This window comes from Wyeomyia smithii, chromosome 1, assembly GCF_029784165.1.
Source record: "Wyeomyia smithii strain HCP4-BCI-WySm-NY-G18 chromosome 1, ASM2978416v1, whole genome shotgun sequence".
Lineage (NCBI taxonomy): Eukaryota > Metazoa > Arthropoda > Insecta > Diptera > Culicidae > Wyeomyia > Wyeomyia smithii.
This window is the reverse complement of record NC_073694.1, coordinates 142,617,600-142,632,991: the sequence shown is the minus strand read 5'-3', so window position 1 is coordinate 142,632,991 and position 15,392 is coordinate 142,617,600. Positions and strand designations below refer to the sequence as shown.

The 15,392-nt window shown below is 37.9% G+C and overlaps 1 protein-coding gene across 10 annotated transcripts in view; it reads left to right on the top strand.

The window, feature by feature from the left end:
* LOC129726511 (cystinosin homolog) overlaps nucleotides 1-15,392 on the top strand; it is a 38,230-nt gene that overhangs the window by 15,606 nt on the left and 7,232 nt on the right. For 9 of the 10 annotated variants that reach the window (XM_055683391.1, XM_055683382.1, XM_055683363.1 and 6 more), the window contains exons 3-6: nucleotides 13,647-13,798; nucleotides 13,856-14,514; nucleotides 14,578-14,866; nucleotides 14,930-15,032. In XM_055683391.1, the coding sequence (XP_055539366.1) occupies nucleotides 13,738-13,798; nucleotides 13,856-14,514; nucleotides 14,578-14,866; nucleotides 14,930-15,032 (1,112 nt within the window). In that variant the 5' untranslated portion in view covers nucleotides 13,647-13,737. Of the gene's footprint in view, nucleotides 1-4,739; nucleotides 5,220-13,646; nucleotides 13,799-13,855; nucleotides 14,515-14,577; nucleotides 14,867-14,929; nucleotides 15,033-15,392 lie in introns of those variants that run through there. The other variant, XM_055683337.1, reaches the window with a different exon arrangement.

The following is a 15,392-nucleotide window of genomic DNA, read 5'->3' as shown; positions in this document are numbered from 1 at the left end:
GTCACCATCTTGGAATTCAAGATGGCACCTGGGATCGTTTTCAGGTCTCTTAGTATCATTCCGATTCCGAAATAACTCATATGGAGTTGTATTTGATCAATTTTAACTGTTTTCCCCAAACCGGATGTCACCATCTTCGATTTGAAAATAGCGTCTGAAGTTGATTTTTGATCTCAGAGCAATTTGATTTCGGAAATACTCGTGTTGGGTGGAATTCAACCATTTATGGTTGTTTTCCAGAAACCGGAAGTCGCTATTTTGGAATCTAATATGGCATCTGGAGTCGTTTTTGGGTCTCCGTGCATCATCCCGGTTCAGAAAATAAATTTTATTAGTTTGTTTCTATGGCCTCTAGAAGCTGGAATCTATTCCGGAAGGTCCATTTTGGGGACATATCACCAATACCCAATCACCATACCCAAAACACGGCCTGTGGAAGTATTTTTATGACCTTTGAACGAATAATTATAAGATTCAGTTGAAATATTCATAACGTTTCTAAGATTCGGAACATATCCTCAGGAAACCGGATTTCTGAAAATAAAAAAAAATTTCGGGGCACCGCTCTAACACAGCTAGAAAGAATCAGTGCAAAACTAGCAAAAAACAATAAACCTTATCAAAGATAGTGTAATAAATACACTTTTCATAACGAATTTTTGCCCCGTAAACTGCGTACTTTCGCCCCGCATGCTGGGTAAAAGTTCGCATTTGAGTATTTTTTCTAAAAAGTGAAATTCTCATGCTACAAACAAAATTCGGGAAACTCTGGTAATACATTTTGAAGACAAAAGGTTCATGCACCGCTTGGAAACAAAACCGAATTTTATATAGAAAATTCTTGAGATCAGGAAAAAAAATTACGAAATTAATCGTTTTTTAGTAAGAAGAGTATGTCCTTCTTGTAGTGAACAAAAAACTGGCAATCATACTACTAGATTTTTTCAAAGATCCATGCATCAATATAATAGTATACATCCGAAGTTCTGAATCTGAATCGCCTGATTATAGTTTGATGCATCACTTTTTTCACATTCGTAACATGTTCTTAATCTGCGTAAAAAGTAAACAAGTAGAATAAATATTACTGGATATCAATTAACATAATCTCCCGGGCGGTCTCGAGATACGACGCTGGCCTAACAAGCCAGTCATCGTGATTTCGAGTCTCGGCTCGGGAAAGACTGTTAGTAGGATCGTAGCGCTAGCCCCGCAATTGTCCTGTACACTAAACAGTTGGCTGCGGAGTCTGTGTATAAATAAACAGAGTTCCGAATCGGAATGCAGCACCAAGGCGGCGGCGGCGGTATCATATTCTATATTATATTTTACAGTGAGTCTCTGTACAAAAATATGCCTCTGCAACATTAACGACATAATAAGTTAGGATTTGTGCTGACGAATGTTTGTTGCTTTATAGATTTTGCTGTAGACCTCACGCTACCAATTAGTTTATTATTCTGAGAGATAAATGAAGTATTCCGGCAACACTGCCAATTCAATTCTATTTCTGTTTCTGCGTAAGTCATCAATCAATTGAACACACAGCAAGACATACGAGTTTTAGAATCAACTTACAGCAATAAGGTATTTAAAACTAATTCAGCAGTTTATGCTTTCGCCCTATGTTGCATTTCCTGTTGCCGGGGTGGTTCCATGTGGACGATACCATGTGTGAATGCAATGATGTATTATTTTCTTGTTATTTTCTGAACAACGTATATTTCAAGTCACTAACAATATTCAGTGTGTTTAGAAGTAGATGAGAACATCTCTGAACGAAAGGTAAATAAATAACGCATTAGGCGATATTCCCAATACCACAACAATTTTTTGTCCATGCATGTATGGTTGGGCTCGCGAAATGATGTTCCTTCAAATATTCCAACCGCTTGGCCTATAGATGCTAGAATTATTACCTGGGTAGTAGTTTGCTTTGAAAAAGTGTTTACGTAACCAAAAACGAAATCTAATCGTTTTGGCAAGTAAGCGAAAATCTGCTCTGTCATGTACGCGAACTTAAGTTTGATGCTCTCAGTGTTCTCGATCCAAAAGCAGCTGAAGATGTAGGTAAAGCATGTAAATCACAAACAAATACTTCCTTTGTTTTGGTTTTCGCATCTACAATCTTTTCTTATAGTTCTATCTTATCAATTATTATTCTTGAGGTGGTTGGTTGATACGCTTCTAGAGAAAAAGAGTAGGTACTTGCTGAAGCATCACAAAAAAACACATATTGGGTAAAATACCTTTCTGTGCTATATAAAGCGGCAGTTCAACTTTTTATCAGAAAATGTAGTAGAATATCGTGAGAACCTTATTACTCTTAGCAATAGATTAGTGCTCTAGATGCCCACTGAATGCCTTAAAACGCCGGTTAAACCGTTGGTTTGAACATATTTCAATTTTTTTGTGAGAAAAGATTGACCTTCGAGCAGGGTTAACCATTCAGATAATTATCGTAGCTTTCCCAAACAACGATATAAAAAAATAAATATTTGAGGATTTTTTGTATGGAATATTTGCTATTACAACTTAATTATTTCTCGCCTAACTTTTCAAAAGAACCTAAGTAACATTGAGAGACTCTCTTCATTTACTTTCTGTTTATTCAATAACTAAGTTATTTTCATATTTACCATGACACTCAGCATAATAAACTTTCGATTTGTGGCAAGAAATCGTTAAAAATGTTTATGATGACACTGTTATTAACGAAACAGAGCAAGAGAAAAGAGAATCTCTCATTGTTACTGAAATTCTTTAGAAAAGTAACGCGAGATTTGATGATATGTGATCATGAGTAAACCAACTGTTATCATGTTCCAACTGACTTATGAGATTTTATGGATTCAGGTGGAAGTGTGTTGAAGCCATAAATGGCTGACTTTAAACCACCACGTGGTCCACTTCGAATTTTTAACGGTATATCACTCGGTAATAGTTAATGCGTACCATGTGACAACATATCCTCATGTTTGTTATGGTGATGAAAACATAAGACATTGTTTTCAAAAGTAACGCATTAACTATTTCCGAGTCTTGTGCACACTACAACCTTAACTTCACCTGTGCGTTACTGTCCTAATAGGTTTCATGAGCAGTTTATTGTTTTTGAATATATATAATGAGGTAAATTAATTATGAGGTACAAGGTTTCTAAAATGTATGTTAAACTAGCAAATTTAAGAAACACTTTGGTTGTTTTAACAATCTTCAAGGCATCTGGAATATGACCAAGATTGGTTCTTTGATCACAGAAATTTCATATAATCAATAAAATTCATATAATCATATAATCAATAAAAATGATAAGTTCATTACAGAGTGCATACTGAAGATTTTATCCATGCAAATTGTGTGGGTTCATTAGGGGAGGAAAATTAGTTTTGACGCGGTTTTATCTATTTTTGAATATACGATCCATTGAAAATCATTCGAGAATCGCTCAGCTGTAAGAAATGCAGGATTAACAACTGAGGTACGAAATAATTTTAATGCAATAGGCAAGAAAAGTTCAACTCTAAAATAAGGCACTGTTGGACGGCGGAGAGAAGCTGACCGCGATTCTGCATTATTAGTACACTCTTAGTTTCTTCCATCGAACTCAGTAAACTTTTCATTAAAGAAAAGTGAAATCTTTGGTAAAATTAGCAAACTTTCCGTTGATAAGTGGTGATTATTAAATTATAAATTTTCGTCACAATCTATCAGTTGCTTTGTAATACATAGGATCGAAGATACCAGAATTATTTCGTGTAAATCGGTAGATCTGGCTAGCCTGCTTAGCATAGACCTTTCCAGCAGTCCTTTTGCAAAACGAAAACATTAATTAACCTTTAACAATAGTTACTATTGTCACTGTCGATAATGCGGATTGATTCATAAACTCTTATGAAGCACAGATAGAACTATCTAAATATTAGGACTTGATATAAACAAAAGTCAAATTTCAGCGCGTAAGCGAATAATGTATTTTTATTCGCTAACGCGCTGAAATTTGACTCAATTGATTCTACACTCGATGAGCCGCTAACTTTTTTCGAGAGGCTTATAATATGGCGAATTAACACCACAACAATCGACAGTTATCTTACCCGACAGCAATTTGACGAGTTTACAGAATAAACCAATCAAATAAATACTGAGCACTCAAATAGAAAGTATGTGTGATAGATATGATGTTTAATACCACAGTAAATTCTCCTTAGAAACACAGAGGTCTAAAATATTGAAGAAAAAAAATGTATCGACTGTTCACTCTGGATGCCACACAAAATTGGACTCGTCGCATTGTTCAATACGTGGAATGCCAATTTATCACTAGGGGCGGTGCTGTTCAACTCTAAATGATAATAACGCCTCATGAGTCACATAGGAAACTCTCACTTCGAAAGTATTGAGTATTGGGATAACCAATAATTTGATGCCCTATCATCGTAATTCATGAACTTATATTGTACCAACTATTTTTGCACTACTCTCATGTCAACAAGATTAGATTTGCTTTATTCCCTTCGTTGAGAAGCCATAAAATGAGCCTAAAGAAAATGACATAAATTTCTCTTTCAAGAATCACTCAAATCAAATTTAGGCAGGTTAGCGAGAGTAAAAAGTCTGTCGCCGTTTTAGTCCACCCTATTCGCCCGTATCACTTTCGCTCTCAATGCTAATTGTTTCAATATTTCTGCGGCCGGTGTTGTATGTATACAACTCTCCTGTCGCCGCTATGCTACCTGTGACGAAAGCCAGGCTTCAGCTGAGTAGAGCAGGCAGCGGCATTTAGGAGGCATTCAGCGGCGCACTGGTCGGCAGTTTCGTGCGGCCCATCAGTCAGGCAGTATCCTAACCGTTCGCTGCTTATTGATGACCAACGAGACTACGCGGACGAAACTTGTACGCGGGTGTTTCTATACGAATATCATTCGCAGAAAAAAAATCATCGTGGCACTTCGTTCGCATTCGATATAACACGGTGCTCTTATCGAAAATTAGTTTCAGTTGCATTTTGAACACCGCTCGAGAAGGTTGTCAACGTCCGGACGTACGCTTCCGGGTCTGACGCAGGACCTTTCTGTGTTGAAGTTAGACGGATCCGCTGGAACTGGAGTATATCTCACGAGGATAGGTGCAGCACGAGATCGCCCGCAGCTCTAGCTAGTCGCCCACAGGTGAACGGATCCAAAGACCTTCAGTGCGGTGATCTGAGTATTTCTCTAGTAAGTAGCGCAGTCGCGTAGACTGGTGTAACAAAAAATCAAATTAGCTAATCGTTTTCGATTAGGTTGGAGCTTTTAATAGCCTTGCTTTAGTTGGTGCGTGAGATAGTTAGGTGTTTCGGTGATCATTTTGGCAGTTTACACTTCAGGTGTTCTTCCGTCATGGCGTGCAATATATCGGTGAAAACATTACTGCAGCAATAGTATTTTTGGTGAAAAGTAACTCGTGGCGACTAAAGTGTGTTAGCAAGGTGTCTCGCAGGTTCCACATTAGCAAAACGAACAAAAAACACAAAAAAAAACAATAACAAACCGGCTGTAAGGTCGTTTCGTCGAATAAGGCGAACGTTTATTGGACGCAGTACGAGGTGAATTGTGTGGTTTCATTGAGTAAACTGCTCGTTCCAGGCGCATTGAATTGTTGGCGTTTTTGTGAGGACAACTGAACGAAAAGTAATGCCGTACAGTGTAGTTTTGAACCGATAAGTTTTTGTTGAGAATTTATTGAAGCACCAGGTGGAATGTGATTTTGAATTGCGATAGCGGATAGTTGCTATTCAATATTTTTTGCCCATTTTTAAGTGATGCTTCAAATTTTAACGTTGTTTCTTTCGTTGATAACGCATGCTCAAAAGCACGTTGATAATTATATGTGATGAGGTTCAAACGACTACAATCTCCCGATAAAGCTGTTGAATGAATTACATGCTGTTCAGGAATTACCTTTCATTGACTGATAATAATCCACGATCCATGTACGTACAGTTGGATGCTACTCGCAATAATAATGATTGATAGTTTTTTTTTCAATCATCCATCACAGTATCTATTTTGAATTGCCCAACGGTGCTGAATAGCTTTGCTTATCCAGCAGAACGTGAACAGATTCGCCAACAGAGTCTGAATGATTATGATTAGTCATCACAAACGCTGGAAAATACACAAAAAATGTGACGTACAATATCATTATATATACTATAACAAAGCATTTGTCACTACTGGTAAGAAGCCCTGAAACGATTACACGGTGCTACAGTGATTAAGAACTGTGACCTAGTGTAGACTGTGGGTCTTGTTGTAATTTTCGCTCATCCTAGATTTTTTTTGGCTTTGAACACGCTTAAAGTTTGAAGTTGAGGTCTAAATACCGTTTTTTAGATCTTAGCGCATGTTTTTTTTTTAAACTCAGTCGTTTCTCAATCAATTTTGAATGTTTTAGCTGTTTTGGAAAGGAGAAAGATAGAACTTTTACAATGTATACGGGTTTGTGATAACTTCACTAGAATATGTTGAGTATTTGAGCTTAATTTTTATTTTCTTTCTCGCAATTTTCCAGCCTAATTTGAAGTTTTTTTGTTTTGTAGAAATAAGTACTACAAATACACTAGCTCCTTGAAACTAAAGGGGTTTTCAATAAAAGCGCTACAAATGTAGACTGATAGGGACAGCAAAAAGTACTGTGCCTGTAGATTCAGATTTTGTCACTAGACGCTCAACTGTTGATCTGGCAGGACGATTATGACGACCATCAATTGGACACAGCACTTTCGGTAGTAAATTTTAATAATCTCAACTCGTTGTTGGATCGTGTATCTTTCCATTGTGAAATGGTAAACCCTACTGAAGAGAAATGCCAAGAGAGCGAAAAAAATGGCGTCGTTTGCTGTCTCTAGCGGTCTACTTTTGTAGCGCTCCTATTAAAAAACCCCGTTAAATTCAATTTCAAATAAAACAGAAGTTGTCTCATGTAAATCGGTTGATATTTGGCTGAGTTGTTTATTTTTTATTTTTGGACTGTTTATTTCACTGAGTCTCACAAATGAAGAAAGTGCAAAAACTGTGACCTAGTGCAGGTTGTAGTTGAATTTTTGAAGTAGAATACGTCTCTCAGGAAGTTCGGCTACATAGGGATGTGAAATGAAAATCTAAAACCGAAAAAAGTGAAAAACTTGTCCAATTTCAAATGCTAATAAATCGGTTAGTATCCGATGGATTTCCTTCGTTCTTGCAGCAATAGATTGGAAAATCTTCTAAGATTCTTCCCAAAATAAGATAATAGTAATTTTATTATTCACACTATTGTACTATTGAAAATAGTCAAGCCTTGTCAAAACGAAAAATTCGACCTCTGATCGGTCGTTATATGATTGCTTCCCAAGCACGGTCGACAGAATCATATACCTTGCAATTGATAACATGCTATTTGGCCTATATAAGAGCCTGTTTCAGCCGAAGCCGCTCATAATAGTTCTAGACAGCGACAACAGCAGTCGTCCTTACTTAGCAGCAGCACTAGCCCTGTGGTTGGTCACCACGTCTCAGGAGCAGCGCGGTTTTTCTCAGCGTGTGTCTCAAGAATGCCATTATTCCCCCCCGTGTTGGGGCAGCATGAAGATTGCCATCAGGAAATCCAATTTTGGAAATCAAAATGCCTTTTTCAAGGCAAATAAACAAGTCATTGAAAGTTAATAATTTTTGACAACGCAAGCAAGATTCTGTGTTGGATCCTAGCAATTTAAACTTGTCGCACCCGTCTAATTTACTGAACGCGAAAAAGCTTCCACAGTGCATATTGTCCGTGTATCTTAATTCCCCCACTGTTAGGGCAGCTCAAAGGTTGTGATCAGCAACCGATTTTGAACCGCAAAATACCTTTTTCAAGGCAAATAAACAAATAATTGAAAGTTAATAATTTTCTGGCATCAACACAAGCAGACATTCTGTGAGGGATGCAATCAAATTCTGTTGTAATTGTCTAATTTTTACTTTATTTAGTATCCCCACTGTAGGGGCAGCGCAAAGGCTGCGATCAGCATAACCGACTTTGAATAACAAACTGCCCTGTTAGAACGCGTTCACAAAGACAGTTAGGCCGTTTACATACTGGCGCGTTCTGCGTTGCGAAGACGTTTCGCCTTGCCGTGGGTTAATGTACAGCGCTGAGTAGAGCTGTACATTTTATTACTCTGACTGTTGAAACTTGTTTGCGCCGTAAAGAGTTTGTTCTTTGCCTGTTCAGTGAGGTCGTATTTATATGTGCAAACTGAAATTGAGTAGTACTTTAACTTCATTTGCAATATTGCCAATGAGCGGTCAACATTTATTTGCTAGGAAGAATGACTGACACGCAAGTAGCCGGGTTATCTTTCTTGTAAAAGTATTCTACTTCAATGTCGCGGTCGTGGCTTTGCACACAACCCTCCTGTGATTTTTCAATTACCCCTAAAATTTTAAGTTTTGACCAAAACTTAAAACTTTTTATTCGCAATTCGGTCGTTTTTCAACCGGTTTTTTATAATATGGACGTTTTGGAAAGGAGGAAGACTGGGTTTATGAACCCGAGCCGAGCGCGCTCTTTGAGCAAGCGCGCTGCACTACCTCATTTCCATCTATAAAAAGGGCGACACGCTGAAGTGCTGCAACTACCGTGGCATCTCGCTTATCAATGCTGCCTCCAAAATACTCTCGCAGATCTTGCTCTGTCGTTTGTCACCTTCAACTAGGAGGTCAGTAACAAGTGGGTTTTAAGAGAGCCCACTTCACCATGGACCAGATCCGACAGATCTTACACAAACATATCGCATCTTCATTGACTTCATGGCGGCCTATAATACAGTCGATCGAAAACATCGACGACAATCGATTCCTGGATAAACAGACGCGATTTATCACGGCCATCATAACTCGAGGAAAGCCCACGTGCGTGTTTCGGAGATACTCTCGAGGCTTCGAATTGCGCAGAGGGTTCTTCAGGGGTGATGAACCTTCCTGTTTGTTGTTTAAGATTGCCTTTTTGAGTGTGATCCGGAGGGCTGGTAACGACACTAATCTCACAAAGTTGGTTAAGCTTCTGGGCTTCGCGGATGACTTTGATATCATGAAACGTAACTTTGCAACGATTAACGAAACCTGCGCCCGACTGAATGCCGAAGCCAGACGAATTGTTATACGCGTAATTGTATCGAAAACGAAATACATGCGAGCGAAAGGCTCCAAAGAAAATAACGTCAGCCTCCCAACTCAAGTCTCTTTGAACGGCGATAAGCTTGAGGTGGTCGTGTACTTGGGGTCACTGGTGACCACCCACTATAAAACCAGCACAGAGATACAGAGACGCATCCATGCTGGAGATCGTGCCCGTTTTTCACGTCACGTCGATCAAAACCAAGTGCGACGAAGTACGAAGTTTACGCTGTACAAAACCCTGACGAGACCGGTAGTCCTCTACGGAATCGAGACATTAACGTTTCTCACGGAGGACTTAAACGCCCTAGAAGTTTTCCGAATGGAAGGTGCTGCGGACTATCTACAGTGGAGTACAAACAGACGACGGAGAATGGCGAAAGTATATAAACCATGGGCTGCACGCACTGCTTGAAGGGAACCCCATTCAACGCCTGGTGAAAGTCAACAGACTGTGGTGGGCCGGTCACGTCCTGAGAGTGCCGGGCGACAACCCTGTGAAATTGCTTCTTCAGCAACCCTACCGGTACCACCAGAAATAGAAAGGCGTAGTGTGCACAATGGCTCGACTAGATCGAAAAACTGGAAAACTGGCGAACCGAGCAACATGACGACAGCTTCTTGAACCGGCGCGAGCCACCATGGCTCTCGCCTGATTAGTTAGGTTTTCGGATAGTCCAAAAATCTTAGTGTAATAAAAGCTAAAAATCTGCTCTTTTTAAAAACTTTGAACTTTGTAAAATTTCTAGTATAAGCGAAAGCCTCAACAAGGCCTACAACCTACGCTAGGTAATTTCACAAGTTCTTGTATTTTTTGTGTTATTAGTGCGTTTTGTTCGTACGTTGGCAGTAACGTGAGACGAAGTCTGAATTTTCCAACATTTTTGATTGCATATAAGATGTTGTCTTCACAGTTCCAATTCCTGTGATAAACAGCTAATCGACACTCACATTCAGTCAGTTTAAGCAATTCACGACATATAAAAAAAAATTGACGAGATTGTAGATCGATTTTCAATCTTTTTGGATCAAATTAAAGGTGATTATTTCTTGTAATAAGAAAAAATACCAAACAATAAATGCGTGCTTTTGCGAGCATGATATATAAAATTGTTGAAATTTTTGTCATGATTTTAAATTAAATTTACTCAAATTTAGAAAATAACATTTTTTAAAATTCCTCCATTTATAGAGTCAAGTATGCCCTCTAAAATGAGACCAAGAGGTATATTTTATGTTTGCCCCAAAAAGAATGACAAACAAAAAAACGCATATATTTTGATAAAAAACATCAATAACTTTGAGAATGATTGAGATATTTACGATATCAGCACTGCAAATTGTTTCTCTTGAAAAGCTCTAAAAGTCGTTCAAAGGCCGTTTTAAGGTGAAAAGTGAAATAAAAAAGTTAGAGCGCAAAATGTGTTATTTTTTTAATATAAATCGGTTGTTTTCAAAGATAGAGAAAAACTTTTTTTACAAAGTTACATATAATTAATGGAGCTATAACATTGTAGAACAAGTTTTTCTTCTATCTAGAAAGATGGAAAAGTTGGATACTTGATTGCATAGAAAATTTTGGTCATCCTAATTCTTGATAATTTTTCAATAAGCGCTTTATCATATGTAACAACTTTGTAGAAGAAATTGTCGAAATCGAAACCTTGCTTTTCGAAGCCAAATGTCTAGATCTGGTATTCTCTCGAAAAAACATAGCAAACTACCAGTCCCAAGCCCCAGCTATTCTTTCAAAAAATATTTTGTTGAGTTAACACCAGATCCACATCATGCATTTCTAAGACATTTGGCATAAAGAAATCGATTTCTAAAATATCATGAACAACTACTTGCCTAACATTTTTTCCGAGAAGACGGATCTTTTGAGCCCTACCGTTAAACAAAATTCGAAAAGTGGATTTTCACTGGCACCTTAATGCTATTGTTCGTGAATTACTATCCGTCATCGCTCCCGCTTCTCGACATTGAGAGAGGTTATCAGTTTGTTTTCGAATTTTGATCATTTTTTTTTATTGTTATAATTCTTTTTATGAATCATTGACTTATGTTTTCAATCTTTTCTGCTATATGACAAAACATTCAAATTGAATAAATCTTCGCTTTTTTACTTTTCTTTGCGTTTTTTCTTATTTTCCGGGGTCCCTGGATTTCCTGGGAAATCAAATTTTCATTTCCTGAATCCCGGGAAGCTAAAACCGTCGGAAAATGGATGCTATACCCACCAACCAGCAGTCTCGTTATGACTTCAAGCGTACAGATTGCGAAAAACTGCTAGGAGCACTGCTAATTTTCGACTGGGGAAATAATCTAAATCCTACCTATAGCGATTTGGCCCCACGAACTAGAGTTCGACCCCGAAATTATCTTCCCTGGCAATCAAAAAAACTAAGCCGACATCCATAAATTGCGTAACGCAAAAAAAACAATTATTGGACCCCCACTCCCCATATGTAACCAAGATGGATGGCGTAAACCTGGAAAAACCTGGAAAGTCAGGGAATTCATTTTTCGATCAGAGAAATCGGGGAATACCAGGAAAACATTTTTAACCGAGACGCAATTTTGTTTTGAACGCCTCCTTAGCGCAAAAACTGATTTTTGTATCATAAAAGGCTATTTTGGGACCTCTACGGCTATTTTGGGACCAGAGTTTTTGTAATTCGTTTTTTTTCAACTTCTTCTTCAAAACAATCTTTTCATGGTGTATATTTTTATCGGAAAGACAAAATTATTACCTACAACTTTGCTGAAGACGTCACACCGATTTAATAAACCGTTGTGACTCTAAAACTATTTGTAATCATCAATAGCAGTGATTCAAAAAAAAAAAAAATACTAATAGCGCAAAATGATATCACTAGCAAATCACTCTGTGCAAATTTTCAACTAGATCAAAAATGGTGGATTGTGTATAACAAGAAAAATGTCAAGTTCCGATAGCGGAATGTAGCATCTAAGCTTTGGTTTTCTTATAGATGGCGTAACTTTTTGATAACAAGTTTCAGTGAAGTTACTGATAAAAGAAATGTATGCAGTTTCGCCTTAGAAACCGGTTATCTAGCTCCATCAATTTAGATTTAAATACAAACCTCAACTTAGAATTGGGTTTAAAAAAAAAACGGGTTTTATTTGGTGATAAACTTCCCCAAGTTCTAACCAATCTTACTTCGATAACATTTGGTAAAAATGAGATAGTTGCTGCAAACATGAACTAAAGCTGATCTACACTACCTGCACTAGATAGATCACTACTATAATTACCTGTTCGCTATTAACACAGAAACCCGGTGCCGTGCGAATGGGAGATGCTCTTGGTATGATTTCAATGTCACGTCGATCGACTTCGTAGCACACCAGTCAAGCCGGTCTACGAAGGTATGATGCGTTTACCATGTTTTATTTATCAATGAATCGACTGTCAGTGTAGACTATCGGGCAATTTACCTTCCGTGAATGATGAAATTCTATGCGAAGAAAAGTGAGAGTTTTTTTGTCGTGTCCATCTTCGTCGGGAGAAATTACGGCTGGTCTTCTATAATTAGTAGTTGCTTCGTGTGATTACACTACACACAGCTTTGTCAGGTGTTGTCCTGTATTTTATCACTCTTGAGTGACTGTTATTAGGAGTCGTAAAAATTCGTTTCCGCATCACTGGTTTTACCAGGTCAGCTACTATCTTTAGTTATGATTTTCGTGCCAAAACAGTTAGGAGGTAATCCCTTTCACGTGAAATATTCTTACCTGAGAATTACGGTGTGTTATCATACACTTTTTTCTTAACAATAGAATCGGAGGTATTCAGTTTTTTGCTGAGAAATAGTAATAAAATCATTTAATCTCTCAATTACCTTGTATCAGTTATTGAAAGCTCAATGATACAAACAATCACACAGCTGATAAAGATTTTTAGGCGCTACTACGCTGACTGTGGTTCGCGAATTATTCCACGCTTAGTTGATTAAACTTCAGCGTTTCGTAAGCCCATTCTTAAATCGAGCTGATTGAGCTAGGAGTTCAAGCTAACTGCGCACAATCAGCAATTTCCCTAACAAAAATTACCTCTACCGTAAGCAATAACGTTTGGGATTTTCATTCATCATTCTTACAAACACGTGTCACGTGTTTTCCACTACCGTAGTAACGTAACAGTCAACGCTTAACCTCGGTCAGTGGACGGGTCGTGTTTCATTATCATCGATTCACTTTCAGTTTCATCGATTAGCAGTGATTTGAAAACTATTTCGCTACGTGCTGTGAATTTCCTGTGGAGAATGAATATTTATACATTCATATTTATGTTTACGATGTCGCATGATAATTAGTTACTGGGGGGATGACGCTACCTCATAATATGATAGTTTTTTAAATTTCATAAAATTTTGGTACAAATACATAAAATGAAAATTCCAAATGTTTCGGTGGTATAATAATTTTCATGTCTTTCAGGACACTAATGTAATTCATAAATCTTCTGAAAAAAGTCGACCATAATTCCACTACACCAACCACCGGCCAGTTTTCGGTTCTTAGTGCAATTATGTTTAACACTAAGAGGAACAAGTTATTGATAGTTTTGATATTCACAGTATTATTATCTGGTAGGTATACAATAAAATACAACATTGAATAAAATTAAAGTCGTCTACTTTTTGTAGTGATCTGCAATGGACAAACAACAATCGGTGCCAGTGTAGTACTGGATCCACAGGATATCACTCTGCTGATAGATGAAACCAAGCAAATCTCAGTTCTATTCCGAGGTCCACTAACACAAAGCATTCAGTTTAACTTTTCCAACGAACATGATGATTTTGTGAAGATTTCGCCATCTCTCATATCGATTGATGCGCCCAAGGACGGTTTTATAGACAAAGGCGTTTTGGTAGAGCTAGAACCGTTGTCTCCCGGCCAGTTCGATCTGGTAGGCTACATTATACCCGCTGGATTAATAGACGATGCCAAGGCGTTCATTCGGGTAACAGTGGCCAATTCCGGAACGCTTATATACGTCTCAATCGTGATTGGATGGATGTACTTTGTAGCTTGGACGATCTCATTCTGGCCTCAGATGATTATAAATTTTCGTCGAAAAAGCGTAGTTGGGCTGTCCTTTGATTTTCTCGCATTAAATCTGCTGGGCCATACGTTGTATGCTACTTTCAACTGCGCGTTGTATTGGAACGACGACATTGAACAAGAATATTTTCACCGGAACCCGCACGGATTGAATCCGGTAATCGCAAACGATGTGGCCTTTTCGTTACATGCCTCGTTGGCTACATTTTTGACTGTTCTTCAATGCTTTTTTTACGAAGTAAGTTGTATATGAAAATAATAACATTAACGGCTATACTCACGAAAAAAAAAAATATTTCAGAGGGGAGAACAACGGGTATCCTATATCGCTCAGGGTATTTTGAGCTTATTTGCCATAGTAATAATAATATCCGGCATACTCATCGGCACTGGGCATTGGCACTGGTTGGATTTCCTATACACTCTTAGCTATATCAAATTAGCAATCACACTTATAAAATACATACCGCAGGCGGTATTAAACTTTAGGAGAAAAAGTACTGTAGGATGGAGTATCGAAAATATTCTGCTTGATTTCACTGGTGGCTCATTGAGTATGTTGCAAATGCTTCTAAACGCGTATAATTACGGTAAGGTTTCTTTCTATGTTCAAGTCTTCCCTCTAATAATGAGGATTATTCTATCATTTTCAGATGACTGGGCATCAATCTTCGGAGATCCAACTAAATTTGGACTAGGCTTGTTTTCTGTGCTATTTGATATAGTATTTATCGTGCAGCATTATGTATTGTACAGGTCAGTATATCTCAGCGGTTACATCTTCACCACGCTAATAGCCGAAACGCAATTGATAAACACAAAGAATCAAATTTTATCAAAACATACTAACCACCTGTTCTCATATTTACACAACACTGGTTGAAACTTTACAGACTTCCCAACAAATCTATCGATAATATCGAATCTAATTTCGAGTCCCTACTAAAAACTCCTACCGCTGTTACAACCACTGACACGGATTAACATCTGGTTAAGCATGGGGAGACAACTTACATTCACAAACATTGTCTGATACTCTGCTCAAAAATAAACAGTCAAAACAAAACACGCACACATCAAGGCACAGGTCATTTTTAAAAATTTTCTCTAATACAC